Below are 22,434 nucleotides of genomic sequence, written 5' to 3'. Positions count from 1 at the left end.
TCTGGAAGTCTGATAATCTGAAACTATGCAGGAGTGAGAAGATGGCAGAACATTTTGTGTGAAACCAGGAATAGGTTGTGGTGTTAAATAAAAGCATGGTTTTTAGATTCACGTTTTAAGAGCCTTACAAAATCATGTAATTTAATTAAAATATTTCAATTTACTGCATATGTTGCTTGTGGAATTTATTCAATTAATTCTTCATGTATTAAAGATGGCAATGCTAGAATTTCAAGAGTAAAACAGAGTTGTACAAAAGTGCATAAATGTAACTGCGGAAAAGTAGAGAAAAGAAAGAGGGAGAAAGGGAAATGGGAAGAATAAGTTATTTAAGCTATAGACCTTATTCACAGCAGTGCCATCTTTGATTTTTAACGGGAATGAAAGTGAGGCTGTGAGGGATAAACATACATCTCTTGAGTACAGGCTGTATTGTTATTTTATATGTTTTTGAATTGTTCTGACAAAACACTGCAAAAATATCTTTTCAAGAAATTTCAGTAGACCAAAACCTCCAGACAATATGAGCTGTGGAAAATTATAAGTGATCCAGGAACTTTATACAGCTTTTTTACAGTGGATGCCATTGAAAACACGGTAAGTCTGTCCCTCACAGCCTTTCACACCGGTCATGGCGCTGCTCTGAATAAGGTCTTGTGTTTATAGATTTGTTATACTCGCTGCAGTATTTGAATATTTGTGTTTATAGATTTGTTATACTCGCTGCAGAGGGTGTGCCTGAAAGAATAAACATGATGATGATGAAAAAAAAAAAAAAAGGAGAGCAATTTAGTATGCATACCTACAGTATTGTGATCCTGATGTTATGCTAATGACATTGTAAAAATGTAGTTGTGGTAATGTTATGTTAATTTTGTAATCTCGTCAATGTCCAATTCCCCTCCTTTCAGTCTTACGCATGCAAACTCAATAGTTCTCAGCTCGTAACCATAAAGACGTGTCATTGTATCCTTGCTGACTGAGTGGAGGCTGCTAACCCCTAACTGGCAAACATTGTAAAGTAGTTTTTATTTGAAAAGAGGCTCTAGAAGGACTTTAGTGGAAATGGACATGAGCCTTGGACCTTGAGCAATACACTTGACATTTAAAACTGCTGTTTGGTGACTTGCTGTACTATGTGTTTCTGATATCAAATTACAAGATAATATTCACAAGTCAATACATCTTTTGTTTTTCTTTGGTTTGGTATATTATATTGGACTTTAATGCAACTAGCTTTATCTTTATGCTTGATGTGATAGATAATAAAAACTTTGATAGTATCTCAATGAGACTATAACCCTGGTTCAGTTGGCATACTTTTGATTATTAAAATACAGACAGTCATTGTAAGTTGTGAGTATAAAAAGTGGTGAAACTTCACATTTGAAATAAGTTTTTTTTTTGTATTTTCATAAAAGCAGGTATAGAAACAGATCCCTTTTTTCCCCGTTATGTTCTATAATAGTTAAAACGGCAAAAGCGTTTTCTCAAGCTTTTGTTGCCTAAACTGATTTCACTTCTGACCCTTTCTCAATTATCAAACATTTTAACAAAAGGTGTCCCTTATATAAAAATGTGTGAGTTCTTTGGTCTTTTATTCGTAAACTTTTCTCAAAGGTTTAAAACTGTAGATGTCTAATAAAGTCACTGATACTCATGACTTAGAATGATGTGTTCTTTCAGATAGGTTTCTCACTTCCTGTCATTTCCACATTTGTGCAATATTTTGATGTTACACATCGCATCACATTTCCTGCCTTGCCATGTTTTTGTTCCTTAAAAGGTTTAAAGCACAATGACACATGGTGACCTGCTGTACTGTTTGTCTGGTGGAAAAGATGCAAGAGACCAGGGGCCTCATTTATAACCGTTGCGTACGCACAAAACAGGCCCTGAAAGAAGTGTATGCCACTTCCGACGCATAAGTTGTGATTTATAAAAACAAACTTGACGGGAAAATTTGCGCACCTGCACGCAAACTCTGACCCATGCGTACAAACATTTTGGAGACGGAGCAGTTTGGCGACACCGATGGTGAGCTGAGGGACTGATGGCAGATGAAGGAAAACCACTTTAAGGGCCCTATCATACACCCGGTGCAATGCAGCGCCAGGTGCGACGCAAGTGGTTTTTTGCTAGTTTCAGCCCGACGCAGTTATCATTTTCACGTCCTGTGCCACGTTTTTTAAATGGCAAATGCATTTGCGCCCATGGGCGTGCTGGTCTGAAAACTAGGTGTGTTCGGGTGCATTGTTGGTGCGTTGCTATTTTGACTGCGCCATTGACCAACTGAAACCTGGTCTAAAGTCAATGGCGCAATATTTTTTTTGTTATTTAAAGAGCACGTTAGTAATAAATAAATAAAAGAATATACGACTGATATACACATTAAGATTAAATATGCCATTCTCATTAATGGCGCCTAAATTACATGAAATCATTACCAAGAAGTTATTTTTTAATTTTTTATTCTAATAAATAGAAATATTTGTAGTGGATGCGATGCTTTTGAACACTTTTCCTGTGGCATGCTGTGTTTTAATGTTTTAACTAGAGTGAGGATTGCTTAGCGCATAGTAATAGCAAAACATAATGGCATGGTCTGAGAAAATATTTCCGTGCAAATAATGTTCAATAATGCAGAATAAGGGCTTTATGTTTCCATAAAAATATAAAGCAATAACAAATACTATTTGGCCAATGGAAACGATTGAGAAACCCTTTCCACTTTAAAAAATACTATTTGGCCAATGGAAACGATTGAGAAACCCTTTCCACTTTCTCTGAAATGTATTTTATACTATTTGTATTTATTTATTCAAAAACAAGGCAAGGATAGGCTAAATGATTTTTAACTACGTAATGTGACGGCACATCCGTATCTCATATTTTCATAATGTCTTGTACTGTTAAACATGGTATCACTTGAATGCAAAAGATATGCAGATGATGATATGCAGGCGTTGTAAGCTCCATATATGGTTATTTCGGGGAGGAGATGGGGTGGAGACGCATGTGCGCACAATCTTCCGCTGACTGGGATTTATAAAGGGAATTTTGCACAGGTTCTGGCATACGCATGTTTATTCGTATATTTATAAGTCTGAATATTTCACGAGTTCGCATCTACACATAATTATTATGATAAAGATTGTGCGTACTTGGCGTGCTGTCCGGGTGGAGGGCTCCGAGCTCGGAATTCTGCCCGAACCCAGAGTACTCCCCCGTGGTAAGAGTAGATGGAACTAGAGATGGAACTGAAAGAGAGGAGATGGGGTGGAGGTGGGATGCTGATAAACTGTCAAGGAACCAGTGTGGGTTCTGCTGATATTATCCTGTCCTAGATTGATTACTGATTGCTCCCCACTGGTGCTGATTGGGTTAATTAACTGCACCTGCTCCTCCCGAACCTTGTTTATCAAACCTCATTTCTTGCCGTACGCCATTTTTGGCTTTCGGGTGCATGTACACTTTTAGTAAGGATCCTACACACATTTTTATAAGTGAGACGCCTGAACTCTCCACAAGTGTTTAACAAAACCCATCAACTGCACTGCAAGTCAGCAAATAACCAGTCTGTACATGCAACTATCTATGCAAGCATGCAGACAACCGTCTGCACACTGACCAAAGCTTAGAGACCCACATGATAACAGGGGAGTGTGATAATGCGGAGACATCTGACAATCAATGCTGTTCTGAGAAATCAGTCAGTCTCAGTGTTTAGTTCAATATTGGATAGAACTAAGTGCTATATTTTAAACCTGAATTATAATTACATGTGTACAGTGCAAATTCACATACTGATGTTTACTTTGTAATAAATATAAAGTCATATAGGCCTATGTGGGAGGGACTTTAACTTAGCTTTGAAGTTAATATTAATAATAATTTTTACATGAAGATATATTGGCTCGGTTTTGCAGACAGGGCTTAGATTAAGCCAGGATTAGGCCTTTGTTAAATTAGGACATTTAAGTAGCTTTTATAAATTTGCCAGAAAAAACAAAAACATTAATGTTGTGCATCTTTAGACAAAACATTGGCACTGACATATTTTAAGAGATGTCATTGCAAGTTGCTTTCAGTTAAAAAAGCTCTAACATGCATTTTAGTCTGGGACTAGCTTAAGCCTTGTCTGTGAAACCGGGGGATACTGCTTTTATATGTATATTTCACAAAGATCAGTACCGCCACCGAAGACAGTTGAGAGTTTCGATCTTGTCTGTTCACCACTGACAGTGTTTACTGTAAATCATCTGTTATCTGCCATAGCTGATGCTTATCAGTGCCTTGGTTGTTTGTAAGTAAGGACTGGAGGTGTGTTTATAGTTTTAGTGCAAAAGAGTTATGGAACAAAATTGTGATCTCAGGTGAGTTTCAGTTCCTGGGTCACCTGGGATTAACCTTTCTAAGATCGATAAGAAAGAAATACAAAATCGATGGTTTTGACAGTCCTGCTTTGGATGTATAATTCTCTGCCAAATGAAACATGTACAACTGCTATCTAGAGATCAGTAACTAACCATGATTTTCCAGCATAATCCAATGTTTGAAACAGGTGAAATCATCAAGAATTCTGCTTTTCAGACCTATACTGTGTTTTTTGAATGACACAAAAGGAATATACAGTAATTATTGGCTTTAAATAGTTTTGTTTACAGTAAAAGCAACTCTCTGTTATTTCTCGATTGTAAAAGGTTAAAAGAGAGATTTTCTGACTTTTGATGCCAAGAAGAACCCTCAAATTTGTAGCAGCTATATTTTCATAGATAAAATCTCAATTTACCATGAGAGAAAAATATTAATTGTGATGATATAAAGATGACGCATCCATCCAGCCTAATCCATCATCTCAGAACACGGACGGGGGAAACACCCTGGACAGATGCAAGTCCATCACAGAAAGACAACGTTGTGTTTCTTAAATTAATTAAGAATAGCTTATTATTATAAAATAAGCTTTTTTATAGTCATTATACTGAAGCAACTGATTAAAATACCTGGAAAATATTTACTTTGTATTAAGTTGACCTTGTATCTTGTTTTTTAGTATAATGCTAGATGTACAGTATGAACCTGAAAACAAACATTTTCAATTAAATAGCTATTTAAAAAAAGCAATCTGAACAAAAGCAATGTAAAAGAAGTTTATTCCTTTATATAATATACAACATGTTGTAAGTAGTTTATGAATAATCCTTCAATCATTGTAATTTCACATTTTTTTTAAAGTTTGTGATTCACATTTGATCAAGTAACAGTCAATACAATATAAAATAAATATTATGTCATATAAAAATGCTAGCTAAACACATGATGCAATGAACACTAAACAATAATGGAGTGAAAACACAAAGTGCCTTATAAGCAAACATGTAAGTGACAAATACCCAATAGAATTTAGTAAAAAAAAACAAAATATATATGTACAGGCAACAAAACTGGTTCAGTGGCATTCCAGAAGAAATCATAATAACAATGTTTGTAATGTCACTTATACGTCACAAGTCTACAGTTGCACATCTGTCTGTTACATTTGAGATGCATTTTAATAACACAGTATATCAATGATGATAATAAAATAATATGCAGAGCAAGGTCTGGAAAATATCTATACTAAAATAGCTGTCTCATCTGACTCCAGTGGCTCTTGGCTTACAGGTCCTCCATTCTCAAAGCTTCTCAATGGCAAACCAGTATCCATAACAGGTGGGTTGCACGGCACATCTATGCCCAATTCCTGTGAAGGGGGTGTATTGCATGTTTCAAACAGGACTTCATATTTATGCTCTGAATCTCCTGGCTCTTGCCAAATCAGCAGTTCATATCTTCCGAAGCGGAGGAGCACCTTGTCATCAAGCTCAGCTCTTTCGAGGTATCTCAGTTCGGACCCACCAACCATGAGTTTGACCTTCTGGCTCATGTTCTGGATCATGAAGCTCAAGAAATGGCTGCCGGCTTTCCTATACGCCTGTATGGAGAGCTGTTTTCTGGAGACAGAGGTGTCGTTTAGGACAAAGATGCAGGTTTGTCCATCACGGCCAAGCCGAAGTGGATCTTCAGCGTCCATATGGTATGGTTGATTTAGGGGCAGGTTTTGGAAGAGCGGGCGACTGGCTTGATTAGGGTGGAAGATATGTATATGAAGACAAGTGAGCAGTTCTTCAGTTTCGAGTTTGCTATTGATATTCATTCTGGGTGACAAATGGAGGCAAAAGGGTTAAATTCCCCTGCTGATAGACCTAAGAAAAAACAACAACTCATGGGTAAATGACTGAACAGTTATATTTTGCAACACAGCGGAATATTCTGAACTGAAGTGAGAATAAAACTGATTCACAGATCTAGCGTAACACAAAGTATATTGTGAATACGTGTTTTAAATAATTAAGTTTTAGAGCTCACCTTCAGAAGCTGATGCAACGATCATCAACTATAACGGACTATTGTGGTGTTCTGAAGCGGAGATCGCGAGACTGAGCTCAACAACCAACAAAGAGGGAATTGCATCAGAAGCACTGATATCCAACACCCCTTCCAACTTTGCCCACGTGACTCTCAAAAACCCCGGAGTTGCCCAACTGCTTTATATGCTTTCGCTATCTATTTCTTGCTGTATTTCTAAAATAATATTTCCCCAATGATTTCCCATGGCAAAACATGCTTTATTATCGTTTCGATGAAAAAAAAAAACGTTTCAAGCACTCGATCGCCAGTTTTTGTATTGTGACATGCTTTTAATAACCAGTCAGCCTGTGTTGTCTAGACATCTAGACACGTACGTTTATGATGATCATTTGTGAAGTCTTCAGTCTCTCCCCACAAACTGTCTGACAAATCTGTAAAATCACAGCGAAGGGTAAGCTGATCAGATGACACATGTTGACCGCGTTTCCAGGAAGAGTGTGTCGCATAGTTTCGTCATCACAACAAAATAAAAACCTTTGAAAGTAATATAACGTTTAGGGAAGCAGCACCTAAGTAACTGCGCGACGTGAATGCTACATTTCACATCCTATATTTAACAAACTGCTCACACTGCCTCCGAAACTTTCGTCCGTCGTAAAAAAACTCTGATTGGGTTCGATTTTCTGCGTTTTTCGCATCCGTAGCAAGCAGTTTGAATGGTGTTTTGACAATTCAGAGCCACCGAATCACGAATACGAAAAAACGCATACAAAAATTTCGTACTCAGTGTGCAAGGGCTTTTATGATACATTATTATAAGTCAAAGTTTAGGTAAACCGGTTAGGTAAACGCCCTCTTTATTTTTGTTGCTCAGGGGCGGCAATTTAAACAAGCGTTTTACCGCAACCTACTGGTAGCCTGAGTAGCCTATTTAAATCACCGTACAGTTTTAAATGAAATTTAATTTAATAGAAATATATATGTGAGAAAATAAAGACAAAATAATATATATATATATATATATATATATATATATATATATATATAAATGGTTTGGTAAAGTGCTTAGTTGCGTTGTTTATAAATGTTTACACGTTGTTTCTGTTTCCCACTAATGTTACCAGTTTTGATTTCCCTATAGTCTCTGTTTTGCTATGCGGTATTTGAATATCAACTTCATTCCTTGCAGTTTGCTTCAGACTGTTGTAAGTCTGAACGTTTGATATCGTTTAATCTTAATTAATTGACCATAGACATAAAAACTGATAAATCTAACTTATATTCTTCACTGAGTTCAACAACCGCGCCTCTGAAAAATAACAAATATACACCAAAGCGGAGTAATTTCATACATTCAGACCAGGGTTTCTTTTAATTTTCCACAGCTAGAAATTCTAGCTTGTTTCGTTCCGCGTGACCCACATTCTTATATTTAATTGGTTTATTCAGAAATGTGGGCGGGACTAAGGGAGTATATTTGTGAATGGCCCACCCCTATTCCTCATTGTGGTGAGAAACAGACGGTGAGTATTGTTGCTCTTGTATTTTGACCTTTAAAAAGTCAGTTTTAGATTTTAAATTCAGTACGCTTTATTAAAGCAATTTAGATGTAAGCAGCGTTTTTATGGTTTGTAGAAAAAATGTGGTTACCTGTAAAAGCCGAATACATCGTACTTATCTCGACGACGCGTAACGACTGCTCGGCTACTAAGCTAAGGTTGTTAGCTTATTCAAACGTAGCAACGGAAATATGGGTTTCTCTCAGGTCGCCGAGCACGCAAGACGACGATTACTTGCTATATTCATATTCTCATGACGATAAGCGTTCTTACTAACATTAATACACAAAATATTATGCCGTGAATTTAACTAAATGTTTATCGAGGCTCGCTAGTCAGCTAACCTAGCATTAAGTAATCACACGAGGCCGTGGCCTAGCTATATAATGTGAGGAGAATTGTCTTGGCACGACAATTTATGTTAAATTCTACTTTATGTAAGTTAACAATTTTTATTTATCTATCGGTGTTTGCATATATGTATGGGGAAATGCATTTAAGTATTTTGCATAAACTGGTTCAACTGGTTGATTGGCTTCTCAGGAAGTCCAACTGTTTCGATTTCACTTAAGCTCCGGGCGTGGTTTCGTGTTATCATTCTTATGCGTGATTTTTGTTTTAACAAACCAAAGCCCATTGTATAGCTATAATAATTTGACTTTTAATTTGTGTTGTTGGTAAGTCATTGCAATGTATATTCTCACAGTGCGTTTCAGGCTCTGCTTACCACATCAGCTAAGATGGTGAAGATCTTCATCGGAAACCTGCCTCAACAGGCAGAAGCAGAAGAAATTAAGGCTCTGTTTACTCAATATGGAACGGTCACTGAGTGTGCCATTATCAAAAACTTTGCCTTTGTCCATATGGACGATCGCAAAAGTGCAACAAAGGCCATCCGAAACCTTCATTTGTACAAGCTGCATGGAACACCCATCAATGTTGAAGCGAGTCGAGGCAAGAACCAGGGTCCGGTGAAGCTTCACGTTGCCAATGTGGAGAAAGGAACCGATGAAGAGCTCCGTGCGCTGTTCGAAGAGTACGGCTCAGTTACCGAATGCGCCATCATCAAGAACTTTGCCTTTGTACACATGAGCAACTCTGATGAGGCCATGGATTCAATCAAGGGGTTGGACAACTCCGAATTCCAAGGTATAAAGCCATAGTTTTATCACTTCCTTTCACATGTTTTTGCACATTTATGGCATTGTCTAATTCTAATACATCAAATGTTTTTGCTCTTGCAGGAAAACGAATTCATGTGCAGATTTCAAAGAGTCGACCAAGAGGCGAGGAGGAGGAAGGCTATGGCCCCCCAGATGGTGGATATTGGCCACCCCGTTTCCCTGAACGGCCCGAGCCCCCTGGTTATCCTAGGGGACGCTTTGGGTACCCCCCTGGACCCCCTCCTCCACCACCCCCTCCCCCCAGACGCCCCCCATATGCAGAGCGTCCAGCACCAGCATACGAGCGCGAACGTGGTGTGGTCGACTATTACGAGAAGTACCGCGCTCGCCCTTACGGCGTCTCCTCGTACGACGACCGTCGTGCGGGTGCCATCCCCCCTCCCCCTCCGCCCCCCTCATCTGCCATTATGAGAGAGCGACTGGCTGGTAACGGCCTCGACCCCTATGAGCGACGTCCCCTCCCACCCCCGCCATCCTCGTTCTATGCACGAGACCGCAGTCCCATCAGACGTGCTCCTCCTGCCCCACCGGCACCCGCCGGGAATGGTTACTCGTACGAGCGATCTCGTCTCTCCCCTCTCTCCATGTCTCGGACCCCGATGTACAGCATGCCTCGGCCCAGAGACCCCTATGCTGACAGGGCGGCGCCACCTCCACCTCCTGCGCGCTACTCGTATTAAAGTGCACCCCTGCGCTTTCGTAACCCAAGGTGAGAATAGGTCCCGCAACCCAAAAATGAGCTCTAAAATGCCCTCTTAATGTAGAACCCAGAATTTACGTACTTGGCCTGTTGTGCGTGTGGTGTAATTGATGCGCAAGTAGCAGTAGCGTAAACTTTGTATCAAAGTGCCTGGATCGTAAGTTTTTAATGGCATTACTGTCTTTTTAAAGTACTGCTCGAGCAACACTGAACTTCGTATCGAAGTGTTTAGATTGACCGTATGCTATATTAAGATCTCACTTCGCATAATTCAAATAGACTGCATAATAAATCCTTTTTAGTTTTAACTTGGCTTGTCGATTCAGTAATGCCAGATGGCACTACAGACGTTTGACTCATGTGGTTTGCTTTCTTTCCAGGTGTAAATTATTCAACAAGATCGTCGTCGTCGTTGTCTCCAGGTGCACGTGCCGCGATACGTCTTTGTCTGCCAGAGCGCGTTTCGTTCGCCTGCGCACCATAGTGGAAGAGTTCTGTTGCGGACTGCACATTCTATAAAACCGCTTTTACACGCTTAAAATCGTCATGCTAAATTGTCAACTCTGCTTTTTTTCCTTGTTTTTATTGTTTAACATTTTGATGGGTGAGTAAAGCACTGAGCCAGATTACATAAATTAGGTTAACTTGGTGGTTTGGTTAAGACTTAAAGGAACGCATATAAAAAATCTTCTTTCAAAGAACTTCAATGTATCACTGTACTTTTTTTATCTTTAAAATTTGGAATGATCTTATCGTTTGTTATTAAACTACTGTAACAAGCGCTATGACAATTTTGATTTAGAACCAAAAATACATTTGTGTAAAGGTTTTTATTTTAATTTTTTCCTCTTCTCTAAGCCTTTTGTTTAAAGTGCGGCATGCAAGTAAGAATACAATCTCCGCAGCAATAAAAACCTTTACGTCTACTGCCTTTATTGAAATTGTTCTGTAGTGTGCATTTTAATTGCAGAGAATCGCAGTTCAAGGACTTTGTATCATTTTCTTTCATAGAAACATTTGAATTTTAATAAAAATACTGGAACCTGGTTCGTCGTTTTGATTTTTCTTGCCAATCTTTTAAACCTAACTTGCCCAAGTAGGCACAAAAGTAACCATGTAGCTTAGAGGTTGACATAAATTTCGCATTAATAGCCACAACATCTGGCTCCCTAGTTTAGTGTTACGGAGAATGCAGCTGCTGCGGCGAAATGCAAGCGATGGCCATCTTTTCGTCTTCAAGGCTATTATTTTGCCTTCAACCATTCCTAGATTTTCCAGATCCTATTTTGGTTCATTAAGTAGGTAGACTTCACAATATTTTCCTTTAACAATAAATGGTCCCTTTTTAAGTTAGAAAATGTTTGAGTATACCAGGTAAGTCACTTGATGCATTTAGTTTCTTTACCATCCAGCATGCCTTTTTATAACTACATGATTTTAAGGTATACCTTTACTATGTAGACTGCAGTGATGGTACAGAGTGCATTTGTATTACAATGATATGCATTTAAATCAATGTTTTGATTACTTCTGCAAATGACATGCTTAAGGATGACCCCATGACTAAGGGTAAGTTTTATATTGAAGGTTAACTCAGGCAATTTTCCCTGTCTCGTATCTTTGTCTTGTACAAATTTTACAATAAAATCTACTGTATGTAATTATGGCTGTCATTCATTTTCATGTGGGTTACAAAATGCATAAGCCTCTTCCAGTAATGTTCTCGGTACAAAGCATTTTTTTTTTTTTCACTTTGCAGACACGTAATGAAATAAAAATTGATGCGCTTTCAATAAAGCTGCCTTTTTTCTGCTTAAACTCTTTCCTGGTTTTTATTTTAAAATTGAAGAATATGGCAGTCGTGTGTTAGGGTGTATATATGTCTTTATACACATGCGTGCATATGTTGTATTTTGAGTGTATTAGAAATAGTGACTGTTTAATTTAATTCTACCAGGCTATTTTTAGTTAGGTACACGACTGGATCAGTAATTGCTGGTCATACATAAAATATCATATAGTTATATCAAAAGTTTAGGTTAGAAAATATTGTTTTTTTTTTAATGAAAAGCAAAAAGATTACGGGGAACACGTTTCGTTGTGTAACGTTACGATTTGGTAGTATTAGTACTATAGGCCTACATTAGGTTGTTTATATAATTCATTGCTGTATTGGTTTTTATTTCATCATATTTGAAATATCTTGTCTTCACAATCGGTAAAATATATAGCTATTCAGACACGAACTGCTCTGAATGCGGGGTTGTTTTTGAGCTCGTGGACCGGAAGTGCTGTCAGTGACGGCGGGCGACTCCATTTTAGGCTTCATTCATCTTTGCAGGCAGTGAGAGTACGTGCTCGCAACGGTAAGGCAATGATATTCCTACACAATCAACTCTATTACATGAGTGTTAGTGTTTCGATTGTACATAAAGGTAATGCAGACGGAGTACTATCATTTCTTTTTATAGTACTACATTTCATAATGCGGCGACGTCGTCTTGCGGGTAACTTTATGTAGCAGTAAGTTAGTCGTGCTAACTTAGCTTAGTTTTACACAATTGGCCTACAAAAAAAAAAACGCTCGTCGGGCTTGCTTACGTAATCGTGTATCGGTCGTTAAACTTGCTTTAATGTTGAATAAAACCTAAGGGGTTTAATTCGATGGGTGTGATAGTCACGCGGATAACGTTATGTGGCCTAGCAACGCGTGTTAATTCAACTGCGCCATAAAGTCCAACAACTGAACCTGGTCTCCAACTTTACATATATTTATCGGGTCAGTGAGTATTACACGCACAGCATGTTAATGCTGGAGTTGTACGTAAATAATTCTGGCATGCAGCCACACAATCGATGATAAAACTCGGATGGGATTAGGCTGTCTATGGTTTTGTAGGCCAACGCAGCAGTAATGTAGGGAGACATCTGTTGATATAACGTGCATTTCGAAACTATGCTCCCTCTGTCCAGGAAAAAACGACAATAAAGATGGTTAAGATCTTTGTTGGCAACCTATCCTCAAGCACGACCGCGGAAGATCTGCGTTCTCTTTTTTCCGAGTATGGCAAAGTAAAAGAATGTGACGTCCTGAAAAATTATGGCTTTGTGCACATGGAAGGTAAACAGGAGGCTGAAGAGGCTATCCGCAAACTCCACCATCACGAGCTGAAAGGTCAAGCCATAAATGTGGAAATGAGCAAAGGGAAACCCAGGGGCTCCACCAAGCTGCATGTGAGCAACATCTGCAGTGGTTGCACCAATCAGGAGCTCCGGGCCAAGTTTGAAGAGTATGGCCCTGTGGTTGAGTGTGACATAGTGAAGGACTATGCCTTTGTTCACATGGAGCGAATGGAGGATGCCATGGAGGCCATCAGTGGGCTGGAAAACACAAGCTTCCAAGGTGAACATTAACCTTGAAACGACGAAATCCATGATTACCCAGGGTTGCATTTGACTTTTTTTTAGCATGGGAGGAATGTACTACTCCTTTTTAAGTTATTTGTAATTGCTAAACTGAAGCCATTTCTAGACAATTGGAAGTAGACATCATATTTACTAATATTAAAGGGATAATTCCCTCAAAAATGAAAATCGCCCTTATGTCGTTCCAAACCCATAAGACTTTTGTTCACTTTCGAAACACAAATGAAAATATTCTTAATAAAACCTGAGAGAATTATCCACCTTATTTTGCAACACTGAAGTAAACCATTTTCTGTGAATGTGTGAGACTTCAGATTCATTAGCTGCAATATATGTAAATAACTAGAATAACAAAGTGCAGTAAAAGGTGAAATTTGCACCACAAACCAGTGTGTTTATGAATACAAATAGATTTAATTTAGCTTTTATTCACATAAACAACGATCAAAATTCAACACACATACATAGAGCACATCAAATATAGTAAATGGACTTTCAGTTGAAGAACAGAAATCTCTAAACATATCTTCGAAAATAAAAGTCTTATGGGTTTTGAAATGACATGAAGGCGAGTAAACGATGACAATTTTCATTTTTGGGTGAACTAACCCTTTAAGTGATATAAGTGCTCTGGCTGTCGTGATGCAATAATTCTCTTTTAAAATGACGGTTTACGTGAGCGGAAGAAAGTTTCACATTGTCTTGCGTGTGTTCTCTTCCTTCCACAAGGCAAGCTGATCAAAGTACAACTGTCCACGAGTCGCCTCCGTACAGCGCCTGGCATGGGAGACCAAACTGGCTGTTACGTCTGCGGAGAACAGGGCCACTGGTCCAAAGATTGCAGACGTGGCCAGAACGGTAGCTATGGCGGAAGCATGGGGGGATTCCCCGGCGGTAGAGGCCCCCCAAGGGGCGGCCCGAGTTACGGTATGGGTGGCCCTGGAGGTCTTCCTAATAGAGGTTACCCAGCAGGGCCACTTCCCCCTCCCCCACCCATGAGCCGGCGTCCCAGCTACGGCGAGTACGGCGCGGATGCTCGAGAGCGGTACCCCAGCAGGCCACCGAGCGCCTATCCGGAGAGGTCGTCCACATATGAGCGAGAACGCTACGGAAGCATTGACTATTACGAGAAGTATCGGGCTCGTCCGGCTGGCTCTAGCTTCTACGAGGATAGGCCTCTCTCTATTCCCCCTCCTCCTCCCCCTCCCTCTTCTTCCTCTCTCTCAAGGATGCGGTTGGCTCCTCCCAGCCTCGATCCCTATGAGAGGCGCCCACTGGCGCCTCCGCCTCCCACAGCATCAGCGTACTTCTCGCGGGACCGGAGCCCAATCAGACGTGTGGGCGCCGGTTCGGAAGGCTACTCGTACGAGCGCTCGCGACTTTCCCCGGTCTCAAGGAGCTCATCGACTTACGCCGTGCCGCGGGCCAGGGAGAACTACACCGAGCGGGTTCGATACGCATACTAAGCCACACACATGCTAAGGTGAGCGAATGCGGGTCGTTAACTTTGACTCAGATGAGATGTCAGCGTGATCTGTTCTAAGCGTAAGCCGTTTCGAGTACAGTAGTAAGCGAAGCCGCTTTACTCGGGTTAAAAAGTACAGTCAGAAAATAATGCCTGTCAAATGTTTCATCTCACAGAACATTTGTTCCTGTTCTTTAGGTTTTGTCAAGTGACGAGAGTTCCCCTCCACCATTATGACTTTGCCTCGATCAGACGCTCCGTCGGATTTCAAACATGCAGGATTGGATAGACACATCGATCACAATGCTAATTAGCTCTGCACAATGTTTTACCCATAATATGTAAACTGTTGTTTAATTTCCCCTTTCTAATGGAGACTTTGGCGTATGATTGCAAAAATTAGTAGTTGTGATTTTTTTGGGTTTTTGCTTTGCTTTTCACTTGTATCCAGAGGTAAAGTGGGGTGTTTCATGTCAGCATATTTTTTTTAACTCGGATATTAATTGCAATTAAACACACTTTGTGAGATTGTGAAGAATTTTACTTGTTTTTTCCCCAGTCAAGTTGTGATCCACTATTATTTAACTTTTTTTTTTATGCTCCAAGACTTGTCTTCAGCTGTTGGGTTGGCTTGCCACTTCATTTCTTTGATTTAAGTTTTGTGTGGACAATCTAGTTATGTTTCTTCTTGGCGATAATCCCAGGATTGTGTTTTTTTGGGGGGGAGTGGCAAATTGTAATTAATCCTGCAGCTGCAAAAAGCTTTATGGGAAAATAAACTCTAAAATTCAACATTCCACTTTTCTTTTTATTCTTATTTGCTTCAGGTGATTGTTCAGAATTGAGTTTTACATCTTGGTTGTTCAATTGTGTTGTATCAAATGGGTAGGCCTATGTTCAACAGGACAGACAACTTGTTACTCCTGCCAATGTCTGTTGAGTTTTTGTGATCTTGGAGAAATGATTTTACTGAACTTTTTTGATTGTATACTCCCCTGTTTGATGTGTTAGTCTTTCAAAAAAAAAAAAAGAAGATCTGATTTAATATACAACCCAAGTAGTTGGGCAGCTTTCAGAGGGATGCAAACCGTGTTCTGTTCTGTACACACAAATGACTGTTTATAAGAGGAGATCTTTAGATTGTAAGAAGATGCACCTAGATGGAAAGGTGGACTCTAAATGAGAGTTAATTGGACATTTGCATTAGATGTGCTTACCAACTCTCACTCAGGGCTTTATTCACCTTTTGAGACTGCTGGCGTTTACTGGCGTTTCTTCTTTATGGGTGCCTTGGGAAGCTCTGTGAAGATGTTTATAAATTTAATTTTCTGTAGTTTGTATATTTCCTACAGAAGTCAGGAGTGTGTTTTATGAATTATCTTTTGTAATAAACCAATATTTTGGTGACAAAATAACTGTCTGTCTTTCATACTAAAATATATTTAAAATATGACTAAAATTGACGTGTCGTTATTGGTACTTGGGTGCTTTATTATGTAACACAAATTACACGACCTATGTGGCCACATGCTGTTTTAAAATGATTGAAAGCTCTAGTTGCGAGCTTATTGCAGCAGGCTTTCACTATGAAGGAATGAAAGGGGATGGGCAGTGTGTATACCACCATGCAATTCTATTCTCCAGCTAGCCTCGCTTTATGCGACGCAAGAGTGACGCCATTTCATCTCGCACCGGCTCCTGCAAGAATTGTGAAAAGGTATGAATATCATCCATTATGCTTCATCAAAATTCGCAATGTTCTCTTGACTGAACGGCTAATCTCTTATCTTGCATTTCGTATGTTTCGTGATGATTCATTCGTTCACTACACTGTTTTTGCCTGTATTCATGGTTAGCTAGTTGTTGCAGGGCTAAATGGACTGTAAACTTGATTAATATACTATATGCATTATGAATGCTTTGGATTCTTTAGTTATTGATACAAAGCTGGTCTCAATGTATTCATATTTTACATGTAGAGGGTTTGTTGTCGCGCGACTTGTAAATCTGCACATCGTGTGTAGCTTTTTCCCATTGTCCTCTGCTAGTGATGGGAAGCCCGCCTCGTCTCCTCGAGTCGATTCTTTCGAGCAGTTCGTCGGTGGCATAATAAATTATCTAAAACGATAAAATAAAGCAATTTCTAGTGTACATTTCTTTTTGTATTTATGTTTCATGAATTATTTGTAACTTAATGTGTTATTGCCATGATTCAGCTTATAAAGTTATTAGGAATCTATAATGCACGTTTACACGAAACTCTATTAATTTATATCGCTTTTTAAAGTTTTTGCACGATTCCATAATAAAATGCTATTTATTAAAAACAACTCTGTTTTGTATACGTCATACAATCAATTCGACATCAAATGTGATTCCTTTATATATATATATATATATATATATATATATATATATATATATATAAAATATTGAATTATTTATTATTATAAATGATTTATCCCTGCATAACTTTTTTTATTAGTATTATTTATGTCCCCTCGTAACATTTAATCAAAATAACTTCCCCTCTGATAATGTTTATAAGGTAACCTGTCACTCACATGAGATCACAGCAATATGAGATATCATAGGCAGCTTCCGAAATCGCATACGCTCTTGAGTAGGTAGATAGTAGATACTCATTTTGAATAAGTACTTACTTTGCGCCAATGAATGTAATCCAAAACCCACTGCTACATTCACCATGGTGTCATCATTATCGTGACCGACTCGTGAGAGTTGCTTAACTGCCATTCACAAATCCTCTCCCGTGGTCGGAAGTAGTTCATCTATGTACTTTTTTATGAGCACTTTTTAACTCTTTTATGAGTATTGTGAATTCGGACAAGTAAGAACTTACTGTACTTATTTCGAATAAGTACTTTGTGAGTATGTATCATTCACCTTTAGCATGTGACTTACCTGGGTCAGTTGCATTGCTTCACTGCCATTCACAAATCCTTTCCTGTGGCCTCATGGGATAATAAAGTGTCCATTTGAGAATCTCGCCAGACATAGTAGGTCATCCGGGTACTTTTTGCAGACTCTTTTATGAGTACTGTCAATTCAGAAGTAGGCCTGTTTTAGTCACATACTGATTTTCCCCTACTATATTGTTGGAAAGTATGCGATTTCACACTGCAGCCAGTGTCTTATTATTGGGAGATAGCAGGGTCCACGGTTCTACCATTGGAATCACTGTTTGCGGAGACCATAAAAATCAATGAGAAGTGCCGTAAACTGAATCCTACCCGTCACAAAATTGTCCTTGACTTCTCTTGTAAAACAGCATTTTTTTTTTGGTGTAAACTCTGAAACTAAATCAATACAAAATGCATGTTTAATGGAAAACATGTTGAAGATTAGCCGATAGGCTGTCGACTTATTAAATGATTTCCCACAAAAGTAGTTTATTCAGTGTTTGTCAACTACCCACAAAAGTAGTTTATTCAGTGCCTCTCCTCCATTGACATCCGTTAATAAAAACGGCCTCTAGTCTCCTTCACTGCATACCTTGGAGGCCTTAAAGCGGCTATGGAAATTGCAAACGACAAGAATCCAACAATTCAAACAATTCCCAATGGACAAAATTCCCGCCCTACAATTTTTTCATGTTTGAGATATTTGTCAAAATAGGAGGGGGAAAAAAATCGCAACATCTGTTTCATGCTGACTTTAACTAACTTCGTACTTTTTGTTCATTAATTCAAATTCTCTGTTCACTTCAAAAGATCACTCATCAGTTCTTTTCAATACAAATCGGACATGTACGAAAGAGACGGTTCTCGATTCAATGAGTCTTTTAAATTGTTGACCCGTGAACCGCTCAGACTGATTTCGTTATTCAGATTCAGAACCGATTCAGCCGTTTATTGAAAAGCTTCTAATCAAATGAAGGATATGTTCAAGAATTGGTCATTGATGTTATTTATACAATTATAAACCTTTTTTATCATATGTATTTACGAGATTTATAGTTTAATATAAGCAGGGAGAAAATTGATATGTATATTTTATTATTTAAGTCTGCCTTTGTTCTGGTATCATAATTATATGTAGCTTACCTGCCTTTTTAGACATGCAGTACATGTACCTGAACTGTATATTTTCTTTTTCTCCCAACAGGGCCTGAAAGTTGACATTACATTACTAAAATGGTAAAAATCTTCGTTGGGAACCTTTCGCCGAATACTACTGCCGAGGAGATCCGCTCCCTCTTCTCTCAGTATGGCAAGATCTCTGAGTGTGACATTGTCAAAAACTTCGGTTTTGTGCACATGGATGACAAAGCAGAGGCCGACGAAGCCATTCGAAATCTTCACCATTACATGCTGAACGGTTTGGCCATGAACGTAGAGATGAGCAAAGGGAAGCCCAAGACCTCTACAAAACTTCATGTCGGCAACATTAGCAGTAGCTGCACCAACCAAGAACTCAGGGCCAAGTTTGAGGAATATGGACCTGTGGTTGAATGTGATATAGTGAAGGACTATGCGTTTGTTCATATGGAGCGAGTGGAAGACGCAATGGAGGCCATCAGTGGCTTGGACAACACAGCCTTTCAAGGTGAACCAGTATGGTCCTTTGCCCAGTTTAGCTCAAAAAAGTATTTATTTTTGTCACGTTTGTACCAAAAGTGAGCCTCATTACAGGTTGGTAAGTAGAAAAATTGGTAAGTGATGAGAGAAGGAGAATTGTTTAGTTGGAGTTTACTATATGGAGGTCACTAGGTCCATTTAGTTTAAAATACAACAAGTTTTGTCTTAACAGCCAAATATTTCCACTGAGTTGATCAATTCCTCATAGAAATAATTTTAACCAAGGGAAATTGTGTTTCATCAAAGTGGGCATTATAGAGACATTTCATGAGTAATCGAAAACCGAGCAGACACACTTAAAGTCAACATGAAATGAAAGTTGAAGCTATTTGCTTGTTTTTAATTAGGCATGCACAAAATATTAGCACCATATTAGTAACTGTTTTTTTAGAGAGCACTTTCTCTTGAAAAGAGCTTTCCCTTTAAGAGTGAATATTGGCTGTGCACACGTAATGATAGCAGAGCTGTGTGTGTTTGTGCAAAAATTTTAAGTTAAATGCAGAAAACTATAAGTTAAAAAATAATGGGGGGGGGGGGGGGGGGAGTACAACAACCTATATTTGAAACTTGGAAATATGCCATAAACTCCTTTTAAGACCACACACACAAACACTATTTTATAATACCAAATTAATAATTCAAGTCTATTGGTTTCTTTGTTGATAACTCTTTGAACTCCATTATTATGGACTTTAATTATTTTCTAATTCAAACTGTTTATCCATCTTTGCAACTTTACATTATAATGTTATGTTCTCTAAATGCACCCGTGCATTACAAAAATAATACAAAACAAAAATAATTTGACACCAGGACTCTCTGGAAGAAGAGATTTAATCATCTCAATGGGACTTTCCTGGCTATATAAAGAATAAATAACAAAAGTCTGCCATTTGTTTATCGGCCATAAAACTCTTTTTTTTTATCGCGTTTCGCTCTGAAATGCGGCAGATCACCGAAGCAAAATGGGTTTTGAACAGCGTTTCATGTTAAAATCACAATTGAATTCTAACGGTTACGATTTTCAGTTGAAAAATTCTGGCCGTGCTTTTGTCGATAGCAGTGTTGAAACAGCGTGAAATTTTTATTTATTGCTTCTTTGACCTTATGAACGTTTTCTCCGTGTGCATGCTAAAAAATAGAAATATCATGGCAAATTCTTTCTTTTCCTTAAGGCAAACTGATGAGCGTGAAGCTTTCGACTAGCCGTCTGCGTACCGCGCCGGGAATGGGAGAGAGAACGGGTTGTTATCGGTGCGGGCAGGAAGGCCACTGGTCCAAAGAATGCCCAATGGACCAGAACGGCTCCTACAGAGAGGGCCCGGGCTCGGAAGGATATGGGCCCCTCAGGTTCAGTGCGGGTGGCGATCGTGGTGGCCGGGGTTTTCACCGCGGCTTCAGTGGCGAGCCAGCCTACGGTGGCAGCTTTGCACCCTCACATGGCTTCACCCGGGGAGCAGGGTATGGCGTCCCTGGGTATGGAAGGGGTGCGGGTTTTGAGAGTGCAATGAGTTACGGTATGCCAGCGGGCTACGGCATTGGCGCGGATAATAGCATGGCCCCAGCGTACGGGAGTGAGGCTGCGTATGGGAGCAGTGGCGTGGCCTATGGCAGTGCGTTGCCTGCGTACCCGATACGCCGAGCACCCTATGAGGAAAGAGATCCGTACGAGGTGGTGGACTTCTACGAGAAGTATCGGGCACGTCCGTACGGAGCCAGTTATTTCGAAGATAGACGCGCGGTTCCACCTCCTGTCCCTCCTCCCCCGTCCTCCTCAGTGATTGTGAGAGAGCACCTGTCCTCCTCTAAACTTGACCCATATGAGCGCCATCCCCTTCCCCCTCCTCCGGCGCCCACCTCTTCATATTATGTCCGCGAACGGAGCCCAATCCGGCGACCTCCCCTTGAGGCAGAGGGATATGCGTATGAACGGTCGCGCCTCTCTCCTGTCTCTTCGATTCCCAGGAGTTCTGCGTACGACATACCGCGGGATCCATATGCCGAACGGGCGCGCTATGCTTACTAGCCTAATACATGTGCGCACTCAGGTGAGACCTTTTTAGGATTACAAAAGGTTGGAGCAAAGTTTGGTCAGACTGAAACTTACAGAATTACTGTTAAAGGGAATTTCCTCCCCCTCCCCCCCTCAGATTTTTTTTTTATTCTGTCATCATTTACCTCAACTTCTTTTGTGATCCACGGAAAAAAGTTGTACTGATTTGGAATGACATGAGGTTGACTAAATGATGACAGAATTTAAATTTTTGGGTGAACTAGCCCTTAAAAGTTCTGCCTTTCATGTGGCACTGAAGTGTTGTTATCAGTGTCATTTATCTTCAAATTTGGTAAGGTCCTGCTTAACATAGCCTCATTATGACCTCATGGATATTTAGGTTACAGGTCAATTATGTTTACAAATACCAAGAGGCAAAAGATTGGCATTGTTATTTTCAGCCAGATTTGTCAATTTAAAACACTTTCTGTTATCTATAAAGTGTCTTATAACAATTCAAGTTGGTGGTTTGGCAGTATGGGCACATGGAAATCAGCAATATTGATAACTGAATGATTGACAGTTTTATGACAATCTCTTATCTTTCCAGGTGTTTCTTGGTTGCTCATGGATCATTTTAGAAGTTGTGATGCATCCAAGGACAGAACAGATGGCCCACTTCATGGCACTAATCTACTTTTGTTGTCTTAACAAACTTGATGTAGCCCTGTGTTTTTTTTATTTGATTTTCAGTACAAATTCAAATACCTGTAAATATTTTTTTCCTCGTTAATAAAAGTTAAAAAGAAATCTCATCTTTTTATCTTTTCTGTATAGATCATTGCCGTTGTCTTTGATTTGCACATTTTGCAGGTGCTCCGGACACACAATGTCGTCACTGACACACAATGTTGGGGAAAGTTACTTTTAAATGTAATGCGTTACAATATTGCATTACTCCCTAAAAAAGTACCTAAAAGTTTTTTCACCTAACACACAAAAAAACAAAACACAAATTTGATGGTTATCTAAAGTCGTTTTTGCTTGGTTGAATTGGATCATAGAAGGTCAGCAGCAAATACATTGGTTATT

At 39.3% G+C, this 22,434-nt stretch overlaps 4 protein-coding genes across 6 annotated transcripts; 3 read left to right on the top strand and 1 right to left on the bottom strand.

Moving 5' to 3' along the window:
- Window positions 1-5,210: 5,210 nt before the first annotated feature.
- Window positions 5,211-6,412, bottom strand: tifa (TRAF interacting protein with forkhead associated domain). The gene has a single exon (XM_056239557.1). The coding sequence runs from the start codon at window positions 6,197-6,199 to the stop codon at window positions 5,618-5,620; it is 582 nt and encodes a 193-aa protein (XP_056095532.1). The 5' UTR covers window positions 6,200-6,412; the 3' UTR covers window positions 5,211-5,617.
- A 2,235-nt stretch (window positions 6,413-8,647) lies between these two features.
- rbm4.3 (RNA binding motif protein 4.3) lies at window positions 8,648-10,903 on the top strand. 2 transcript variants are annotated; one of them, XM_056239555.1, is made up of 3 exons: window positions 8,649-9,122; window positions 9,218-9,866; window positions 10,238-10,903. In XM_056239555.1, exons 1-2 carry the CDS (start codon window positions 8,714-8,716, stop codon window positions 9,835-9,837), a joined length of 1,029 nt encoding a protein of 342 aa, XP_056095530.1. In that variant the 5' UTR covers window positions 8,649-8,713; the 3' UTR covers window positions 9,838-9,866; window positions 10,238-10,903. The 2 variants fall into 2 exon arrangements, with proteins under 2 accessions (XP_056095531.1, XP_056095530.1); XM_056239556.1 differs by having other exon boundaries at window positions 8,648-9,122; window positions 9,218-10,903.
- Window positions 10,904-12,480: 1,577 nt separating this feature from the next.
- LOC130074044 (RNA-binding protein 4.1-like) lies at window positions 12,481-15,783 on the top strand. Its single transcript, XM_056239546.1, has 3 exons — window positions 12,481-13,260; window positions 14,013-14,766; window positions 14,947-15,783. The coding sequence occupies exons 1-2, from the start codon at window positions 12,849-12,851 to the stop codon at window positions 14,747-14,749; spliced, it is 1,149 nt and encodes a 382-aa protein (XP_056095521.1). The 5' UTR covers window positions 12,481-12,848; the 3' UTR covers window positions 14,750-14,766; window positions 14,947-15,783.
- Window positions 15,784-16,335: 552 nt separating this feature from the next.
- On the top strand, window positions 16,336-22,258 carry rbm4.1 (RNA binding motif protein 4.1). Of its 2 annotated transcripts, XM_056239544.1 has the most exons (4): window positions 16,336-16,465; window positions 18,877-19,317; window positions 20,525-21,397; window positions 21,953-22,074. In XM_056239544.1, exons 2-3 carry the CDS (start codon window positions 18,906-18,908, stop codon window positions 21,373-21,375), a joined length of 1,263 nt encoding a protein of 420 aa, XP_056095519.1. In that variant the 5' UTR covers window positions 16,336-16,465; window positions 18,877-18,905; the 3' UTR covers window positions 21,376-21,397; window positions 21,953-22,074. The 2 variants fall into 2 exon arrangements, with proteins under 2 accessions (XP_056095519.1, XP_056095520.1); XM_056239545.1 differs by lacking the exon at window positions 20,525-21,397 and having other exon boundaries at window positions 21,953-22,258.
- Window positions 22,259-22,434: the final 176 nt, after the last annotated feature.

Source organism: Rhinichthys klamathensis, unplaced genomic scaffold, assembly GCF_029890125.1.
Source record: "Rhinichthys klamathensis goyatoka isolate OS25496 unplaced genomic scaffold, OSU_Roscu_1.1 h1tg000567l_1, whole genome shotgun sequence".
Taxonomy (NCBI): domain Eukaryota; kingdom Metazoa; phylum Chordata; class Actinopteri; order Cypriniformes; family Leuciscidae; genus Rhinichthys; species Rhinichthys klamathensis.
Note: the sequence above shows the minus strand (reverse complement) of the source record. Positions and strands in the feature narration are given on the sequence as shown.

Coding starts and splice junctions, on each gene's coding strand:
- LOC130074044 (XM_056239546.1), top strand. CDS start 12,849: ATGGTTAAGATCTTTGTTGGCAACCTATCCTCAAGCACGACCGCGGAA. Junction 13,261..14,012: donor GGAAAACACAAGCTTCCAAG/GTGAACATTAAC, acceptor TCCTTCCACAAG/GCAAGCTGATCAAAGTACAA.
- rbm4.1 (XM_056239544.1), top strand. CDS start 18,906: ATGGTAAAAATCTTCGTTGGGAACCTTTCGCCGAATACTACTGCCGAG. Junction 19,318..20,524: donor GGACAACACAGCCTTTCAAG/GTGAACCAGTAT, acceptor CTTTTCCTTAAG/GCAAACTGATGAGCGTGAAG.
- rbm4.3 (XM_056239556.1), top strand. CDS start 8,714: ATGGTGAAGATCTTCATCGGAAACCTGCCTCAACAGGCAGAAGCAGAA. Junction 9,123..9,217: donor GGACAACTCCGAATTCCAAG/GTATAAAGCCAT, acceptor TTGCTCTTGCAG/GAAAACGAATTCATGTGCAG.
- tifa (XM_056239557.1), bottom strand. CDS start 6,199: ATGAATATCAATAGCAAACTCGAAACTGAAGAACTGCTCACTTGTCTT.